Source organism: Rhinatrema bivittatum, chromosome 8, assembly GCF_901001135.1.
Source record: "Rhinatrema bivittatum chromosome 8, aRhiBiv1.1, whole genome shotgun sequence".
Classification (NCBI taxonomy): domain Eukaryota; kingdom Metazoa; phylum Chordata; class Amphibia; order Gymnophiona; family Rhinatrematidae; genus Rhinatrema; species Rhinatrema bivittatum.
This window is the reverse complement of record NC_042622.1, coordinates 258863268-258872015: the sequence shown is the minus strand read 5'-3', so window position 1 is coordinate 258872015 and position 8748 is coordinate 258863268. Positions and strand designations below refer to the sequence as shown.

The 8748-nt window shown below is 43.0% G+C and overlaps 1 protein-coding gene and 1 long non-coding RNA gene across 2 annotated transcripts; one reads left to right on the top strand and one right to left on the bottom strand.

Moving 5' to 3' along the window:
• Window positions 1-722: 722 nt before the first annotated feature.
• Window positions 723-6913, top strand: LOC115098247 (actin, alpha cardiac muscle 1-like). Its single transcript, XM_029614721.1, has 7 exons — window positions 723-875; window positions 2030-2173; window positions 2913-3237; window positions 4288-4449; window positions 4890-5081; window positions 5563-5744; window positions 6320-6913. The coding sequence occupies exons 2-7, from the start codon at window positions 2045-2047 to the stop codon at window positions 6461-6463; spliced, it is 1134 nt and encodes a 377-aa protein (XP_029470581.1). The 5' UTR covers window positions 723-875; window positions 2030-2044; the 3' UTR covers window positions 6464-6913.
• Window positions 1650-7338, bottom strand: LOC115098248. The gene is made up of 2 exons (XR_003858453.1): window positions 7291-7338; window positions 1650-2290 (listed from the first exon to the last, which is right to left on the bottom strand). It is a non-coding gene; the product is annotated as an uncharacterized LOC115098248 (long non-coding RNA).
• Between the last annotated feature and the right edge of the window lie 1410 nt (window positions 7339-8748).

The window sequence follows — 8748 nt, the reverse complement described above, 5'->3', positions numbered from 1 at the left end:
GAACAGAATTAAGGTATATTTAACAATTCCAGATGTTTCTGTCTCACTAGCCCTACAGCACTTTTTCAGTTTTCAAAAGTTGCAAACTGGATAAATCAGAAAAACATTTTTTTAAAAACCCAATGTAAAGTTTGCAGTTAGAAAAGTAAAATATGCTAAATTATAATAAATCCAAGAGAACTGAACAAAAATGCTCAGAATTCCAATCAAAGTATCACAGATTGATGTCCTGGGCTGGCAAGCATAGCAGATTCATTTCTCAATTGAAGAATAAATTGGGCCTCAGGAAGCTGTAGCTAAAACTACATGGGTGCATTTATTCATGCTAAGTGTTTTGGTCAGTGATCCTTGATGGGCTTTTATTTTGCAGCTTGAACCAAAATAATTCTGTCATTTTCCCCCGTGGGACTTATCTTTGGGGTAAGTGGGAGTGGTAACCAGGAATAGATCCATATGTTGACTGAATGTATACAAGTCACAGCACGGGACAAATGTGGAGATAGCTGGGATGTGGTGGGTGGGGGCTGTCTGCCACTGTGCCTCTATATATGGCAAAGGAATGTCTTTTACCATGGTCACCACAAGCGTGCACTCCTCTTGCCCCTACATGGTTCTGGACATCAGGGGAGGGAGATGCTGGACCCTTTCCATCTGGTACTTATGAATGGCTTGAGAACAGGTGGTTTGGATCTTTTCCAAATATGGGGTATGTGAAATCCCCTTAATGAGCAGTGAAAGAGGATGGTCAGAGAGAGCCAAGTGGGTGGTTTCTGCCCCCTCCCAGAGAAATGGGTATAAATGATCCTGTGCCAGTTGAGAAGACACCATCCAAAGCTGCCTTCTCCTTTTTCAGCCTGTCTCTGCTCTAGGAGCCGGTAAGAATTTCTTAGAACTGTGGATTTCCTGCAGCACTCAGGCCTCAAGATGTTACTGCAATGGAAGTCAAGCTTTTTATTAATAGCTGCTGAGTCTTAGGGAAGTGAATCTGGAATGGGCTGCAACTGTGTGCTGTAGGGGTAAGGAGACAACGATTATGTAAGCAAAGGTTTACAGAGATGAATAGAAGGGTGCACAAGGTAAGCAGTGTGCAGGAGGGTAAAAGTAAAATAAGGAAAAAGATGACAGAGTAAGAGACAACTAGAGGAAATCAGGTAGAAGGAAAGAAAAGAGAAAGAGAAAACAAGAAAATGGAAGTGAGAGGAAATAATTAGGAGAAAGGAAGAGAAGGTTTTTCTCTCAGGCTGAAAATAAGAGCGAGATTCTTGTAGTGTTCAGAAAGCCTGGCCAGAAGAGCAAGTAATCCTCCATCCCGTGATCTGAAGGAAGACCAGAAGGCTTGGGGGTAGGCAGGAGGAAGCAGACTGTGAAATGATTGGAGAATAGCATTCTATTCTTGGAATTAAAGCAGTGGGCCATTTGCTGAACGCACTCTCAGGACAGACACACCAGTGGTGGCTTTACCAGTGCTGTTAGGCAGGGCCTATCTACAGACAGCAGATTTAGGTTTGAGGATATATAATATACATGTGTTTGTTTATTGTCCTTTTGTCACTGTTTTAAAGCAGCAATGCTAGCTAGTTTGAAATATCAATTTGCCTGCCTCTTGGTGTTCGTGCCAGCTTCCCTTTCTTGTTTTGCCCTTCTGTAACTTTTTTTTTTTTTTTACTAAAACGCCAGTTCCTTCCCCTGCTTTCCTTGTCAGATTTATAATGAATTCATGGAATCCAGTTAGATGAATTTAATGTTAAAATGGAAATCACATATGATCAGGGCAGATTTACCAATAGGCAGAGTAGGCAGGTGCCTATGAGCCGATGTCTCATTTGACATAAACAGCTACAGTATTGTGGGCTTGTGTGTGTGTGAAGGGAAGGAGTGGCAGCTAGCAGATCACTCTGCTGCCCATTATGGTTCATATATCATGGGCAAATCCTCAGTGTGACAACAGTAAGGGTAAAGGGCCATAAAAAAGGGATTGGAATGAGCTCTGTTCATAATGCATTTGGTCTCTCTCTTCCACCATCACCAGACACTCAGCACTACCATGTGTGATGATGAGGAGACGACTGCCTTGGTATGTGACAACGGCTCAGGTCTGGTGAAAGCTGGCTTTGCTGGTGATGATGCTCCCCGTGCTGTCTTCCCCTCAATTGTTGGCCGCCCCCGTCACCAGGTAAACAGCTTTCCTCCACTAACTAGGATTCTTTCCCTCGATCACACCCAGAAGGAAGGCAAGGGTTCCTCAACGTAACAGATATTCTTTCCTCAAGCACAGCAGCTGCTTAGCCACCTAGAGGTAGAAAAAGTGGTGGTCAAATATGTTTGTATGGTTGCCTTCAGACATTAGATTTGTGCCACTCTATGACAAATCTCAGCCTATTCACTGAAGTCCTTATTAAAAGGTGAGATTAAAAAGCATGATGTTCAGGGGAAAGATGTTAGAATCTCATATCTTTACATGAAAATTTTTATTATTTGCCCATCAATAAGGCAACTGGGGTCACTTAAGACTATTTGAAACTGCAATATCAGAATGAAGTAGAGAGTGGTTTAGTCTTTCCCAAAAACCCAGATTAGTGTGCTACAAATTTGTTAAATGAATAAATAAGCCTGGTCATATTTTAACTATATATATGCTGATGTAATCCACTGAGAATTGTACAGCAACGTAATATAAATTTATTAAATAAATAAAATAAATACAAGTTTTGTCTTGTAGACTTACGCTGATGTTAGATCACAGGGATGTACAAATCCAAGACAAATCTTGATCCACTGCACTAAGGCTGCTTAAGTCAAAAGGTTAATTTTGTTAGTCTATGACCATACCTAGAACACACGAGCTATTGTGCACATGCACCCAGCTGCAGTTCAAGCATGACTTCCCCTCATTTCTCTCCTCTCTCCTCCAGGGCGTCATGGTGGGTATGGGTCAGAAAGATTCCTATGTGGGAGATGAAGCCCAAAGCAAGAGAGGCATTTTGACACTGAAGTACCCTATTGAGCACGGCATCATCACTAACTGGGACGACATGGAAAAGATTTGGCACCACACCTTCTACAATGAGCTAAGGGTGGCACCGGAGGAGCATCCTACCCTGCTGACAGAGGCCCCCTTGAACCCAAAGGCCAATCGTGAAAAGATGACTCAGATCATGTTTGAGACCTTCAATGTCCCAGCCATGTATGTTGCCATCCAGGCTGTGCTGTCCCTGTATGCTTCTGGTCGTACGACTGGTAAGAGAACTCTTCTCACTCACTCTCTGTTCTGCTGTATACTTGCAACTTATTTAGCAACACCTATGTTATGCATTTTCAACAATGAATTATTTTCTTTGCTTTCACAGCTGAGCTTAATGCATCCCCCATTAAGGATAAAAATATATATTTTTTAAAGCATATATTAGTCTAAGCTCAGAAAAGCAGTGACCTTTGGAGGCCAAGACCTTTCTTAGCTAGATGTTGATATAGGAATGGCTTCATTGTTGGTTTATATTTCTGTTGCACTGTTAATATTTTTCATCCTTCCCATCATAACCTTAGAACACCAAAACCAGGACAAGGCCCTATAATGTCCTGCCACACTCCTCTCCTTCCCTAGATATTCCCCCCCCCCCCCCCCCCCCCAACCGCTCATCACAATGCCAGAAAATTGTGGCCAGACAGGGCACAACATACAATGGGAAGGGGGAGGGGGGGGGAAGCACATGAAAGTGCCATACAAGCAACAAAACAGGGCTTCCATAAAGTGTTTTCTAATTTTGGCAGTCAATTAAAATATTCCACATCGCGAAACAAATTATTCTCTTGGTTTGGGGACCCAGTTGTTTCCTCCTGCTCCTTTGGGCTTCCAGCTCAATTGGAAGTGGGGCTGGGATCCGGTGCCATGAGCCCTCATAGGCAAGTATATGATGATTTTTCCCCCCATTTAAAATCCCTGTGCCGCTTATTGTCATTACAGTGACATCCTCAGCTGGGTGCCATATACCACAGCTCCTTTGGGGAATATAGCAATCATAGGCCCTAAAGCCAACCACTAGCTGTTACTGTTGCACTATGTCCAACTCCTCCCTTTTCCCCAGTCCCAGCAGGCATGGGGAGCAGAAGACCTGACCCAGGAATGAAGCCCAGGTCTCCAACACCATATTGTGCAGCATTATCACTGAGCTACCAGGCCTTTAACTTATTTTAATGGTGAAAGTTGTAATAAGGCAAAATTAGTTACACACTGAAGGTGTCAGGGTAACAGGGCCTCCCATTTGCTCATCATTTCCTCTCTTCCGCTAGGTATTGTCCTGGATTCTGGGGATGGGGTTACCCACAACGTCCCCATCTATGAAGGTTATGCCCTACCCCATGCTATTCAGCGCCTGGACCTGGCCGGCCGTGATCTCACAGACTACCTGATGAAGATTCTGACTGAGCGTGGCTATTCCTTCGTGACAACTGGTAAATGCCCACACCATCCTGGGTTCCAAAACTGAGATGCCCTCTCATCTCTTCTCCAAGGTGGCAGAATGCAGCAAGTGTAGGGAAAACTTGGGAGAAGTTACTGGGCCTACGGGAAGTGGGGGTTTGAAAAGTGTTGCTTTAGTTTAATTTTTAATTCTATTCTAGATTTTAGACAGAGATAGCGCTTTGAGAGACTGGTAGAATAGGTGATTACACCTAGCTAAGAGACAGGCCGAGCCCCATTAGGCTTATAAACAGAATCTAGCATCAGCTCAGAAATAACAGAGCTCTATTCTAGGCAGTCTCACTGAAATAAGAGCATAAGAATTGCCAACCAAAATTCATCCCCAAGTGCAGCAACAGCATAACAAATGATGGCACCACTATCTTTCCCTTTGGTGTTCTTGATTTACCCTCCCTTTTCTCCTTCTCTACAGCCGAGCGTGAAATTGTGCGGGACATCAAAGAGAAGCTGTGCTACGTGGCCCTGGACTTTGAGAATGAGATGGCCACCGCTGCTTCCTCCTCCTCCCTGGAAAAGAGCTATGAGTTACCCGATGGCCAGGTCATCACTATTGGCAATGAACGTTTCCGGTGCCCTGAGACCCTCTTTCAGCCTTCCTTCATTGGTAAGATGCCATTCCCCACATTCCTAGTCTACTGCACCCCCTGTTTTCTATGCACATCCCAGAAACAGGTCTCTGTTGGAACCTGCTTGGGTAGCTCATTTCTGCATTATGTGAAAAGCCTCAGCCACTTTGCTCCTGCTTACCTTGTGGCATCCTGGCACATGGCCATGTTGTTGGCATTTACCAATCTTTGTACGATGCTGGGGCTCTGCCTGAGAAGGGCTGAAGCAGGCATGGACAACAGGATATGTGTCACAGTTGGCCTAAATGCTGACCTAGCAGGCACCTGTAGAATATGCCCATTGTTCCTGGAAGCTCTACTCCTTGTACACCATACACTACAAACCTTTTACCCTATTACTAATGGCAAACAGGAGTGTAAAAAGCAGGGGAGTGCTGATTTTATTGCCCTACAGCTCTTACTCCAGAAACTTGTAACAATGGGCCCCTAAACTCTCATTCTTCTGTATTCTACTCGAAGGTATGGAATCTGCGGGTATCCATGAGACCACCTACAACTCCATCATGAAATGTGATATTGACATCCGTAAGGACCTCTACGCCAACAATGTGATGTCAGGTGGTACAACCATGTACCCTGGGATTGCTGACAGAATGCAGAAGGAGATCACTGCCCTGGCACCCAGCACAATGAAGATCAAGGTAAGGAAGTTACTTCAAAGTGCTGTAATCAGTGACTGCTGCTAGGGGATGACAAAACCCCTTCCCCCAGAAAACATGTAACTTAATTGGTGTCCATTAAGTAAAGCAAGACCATTCAGTACTTTAATCCCATTAAATAGGTTCTGGGGGCCAGCCTAATGGCAAATGCTGTTCATATCCACATAGAGCACCTGGCTTAGGGTCCCTCCATGGTGGGTGAGAGCTAGGAAGGGAATCTCACTTATTACTTAACAGCAAGACAAAACAGCCAGATGTAGAATCCATGTTAGCCAAGGTCTGGATGAAGCTGGCCAAGGACTGTCACTGTACAGGCTGGGCTGAGTTAGAAGGGGTGGATATAAATAATATAAACTCTCCAGCACGTTGGGAATGAAGGTTCAGGGTATTGTAGCGCAATAGAAGTCTGTTCCAATTGAGGTAGAAGCCTAAAGGAGCAGGGAACAGGGAAAAACTCAGCTTGATGGCTCAGCGTAAGAGAGCAATGAGGCTATAGCACTGCAGAAGACTCAGCAAGTATGGATTATCATCACTGACCAACTCTTCCCTTTCTCTAGATCATTGCTCCACCTGAACGTAAATACTCTGTGTGGATCGGTGGCTCCATCCTGGCATCCCTGTCCACATTCCAGCAAATGTGGATCACCAAACAAGAGTATGATGAGGCAGGACCCTCCATCGTCCACAGGAAATGCTTCTAAACTGAATGGTTGCCCAACTCTGGCTTTCCTGAAGAGTTTACTGGCTATGTTCTCCCTCCTCTATCATCAAGGCAGCTCACTAAACTCTGCCCTTCCTTATGCCTCTTCATGCTGCTGCAAGAAATAAAATATCAGCCTAGTAAGGAAACTAAGGGCCAGATGGATTAAGCTTTTGCTCATAGACCACAAAATGGGAAACATCTTTTACTATATCAGGCACTACAGGGGGGAAGTACTGAACAACAAGACTATTATCGTCCATTCAGCCCCAGCTCTCATGGCACATGCCCAAGATGCTGTCAATACCATGTCCATCTGTCTATCCACAACCCCAGATTTACAACACTGCTCCCTTTGCCTCAATCTGTAAATGCTTCCAACTTTTTTTTTATTTATGAAACTACAGTTGTCTATAACAATAAAAACTAATTAAAAAAAATATCACCAGAACTGTAAATTGCTATTAGAATTATCACTATAAGCTCAGGAGGCATATTAATGTGCTCAAAGATGTAGCATAACAACAGTACCACTAAGAGACTGTCATAATTCAGATGGGTTATACGCAGCTACAAATGTACCTCTGCCAGTGCATCTCATTCCTGTCCAAATCACCCTCCATTCCACTTCAGAAAGTCATAGATACACAGCTATGCACCTCATTCTGTCCTATTATAGCATAGAGACCCACAATACAGCTCTGCCAATATATCCTACTCCTGCCCTTGTAATTCCAGAACAGAGCTTTAAATATATATGTGAGCACACATCAGAACACTTATTTACATAGTCAACAATCTCTGTTTTTCTCTGAAGTGAATACTTACAGCTATTGCCCTCCAAAGTAGATGACCTTGCACAGCAGTATATTTTGATATTTGTATTTGACATCTCAGAGACTACAGCATACAAGATGTCATGTCTTTATGACATCAGAGGTTCCAATTGCTAATCAAATTCATGCTGACTTCTCTGGAGCCATTGAAAAGCCAAGTTTTTTTAAAGTCCTGTGATGGTATTCTCAATATGAGAAGGAAATTACGGTGTGCCAGCTCTCTCCCTTTTTCTGATTTTGAGCATGTCATCACCCCAGACTGTTATTTGCTTTCCGCTCTCCTTTGCTTTCCACATTTTGTCACCAGAATCATGACCAGCAAATCCCATTTTCCTCTGGGGCAGCTCATTCACTCATTTGAGATCTGGTCCTTTCAGCTAATCTTCAGAATTCTACCACATCATAGTTCAAGTGCTTAAATTTTCTTTATACTCTTTTTACTGTAAGCCCATATTACACTTGTCTTTCCTATCTACTGAGCTGTAGCTACTCAGCTTTTTATCTTAAAATCTATTTCCTCTTTGCAGTCCCAAAAATCATTTGTATTCCAAATTCTTCTCTTCACTTTTGTTAAACATTTTCCAGCTACTGAAATAATTATATTACTTGATCTGGTTCAATTTCTGCAACAGCTATCGCATTAGTTTGTTTTTTTTTCATTATGATTTTTATCTTCTTGGTTCAAGCTCATGCCATACTCAATTTATCTCTTATAGGTCTCATTTCTTAAAAACCATTAATACTACATCATTAGCATAATTAATGTTAGATTTATACCACTGATGTCAAAGGTTCCGAAGAAACTAGAACTGAGCTCTCTGCACTTTTGGAATTACAAATCAATTGGTCAAAAAGTTATAGAACTAGGGGTCATGAAATGAAGCTCCAAAGAGGCAGGTTCAGGAGCAATGTCACAAAATACTGTTTCACTGAAAGGGTGGTGGATGCCTGAAATGCCCTCCTGTGGGAAATGGTGGAGGAAAAAAAAAAAGTAACAGATTTCAAGAAAGCAAGAGGATGGGAATGGAAGCACTATGGTAACCTGCATGGAGAACATAAGAACTGGCGTGCTGGGTCAGACCAAGGTCCATCGAGCCCAGCATGCCACCTCCATGCCTATAAATTAGATCTTAGGACCTATATTCCTCTTACTCCCAAGGCTAGCAATGGCTTTCTTTAATCTAGCTGGCTAATAATGTGCTATGGAGTTTTGGTCCAGGGACTTGTGCAAACCTCTTATATTCCACTGCACTGAGTGAAAAAGTACTTTCTACCATCAATTTTGAACCTGCTGGTTGTTAGTTTCATAGACTGTCTCTTTGTTTTAGCAGTATTTTAAAGGGTAAATAACCATCCTTTATTTACCCATGCCAGCCCACTCACGATTTTAGAAACTTTTATCATGTCCCCTTCTCAACTATTTCTTTTCCAAGCTGAAGAGCCTGAGCCT

Coding starts and splice junctions, on each gene's coding strand:
- LOC115098247 (XM_029614721.1), top strand. CDS start 2,045: ATGTGTGATGATGAGGAGACGACTGCCTTGGTATGTGACAACGGCTCA. Junction 2,174..2,912: donor TTGGCCGCCCCCGTCACCAG/GTAAACAGCTTT, acceptor TCTCTCCTCCAG/GGCGTCATGGTGGGTATGGG. Junction 3,238..4,287: donor TGCTTCTGGTCGTACGACTG/GTAAGAGAACTC, acceptor CTCTTCCGCTAG/GTATTGTCCTGGATTCTGGG.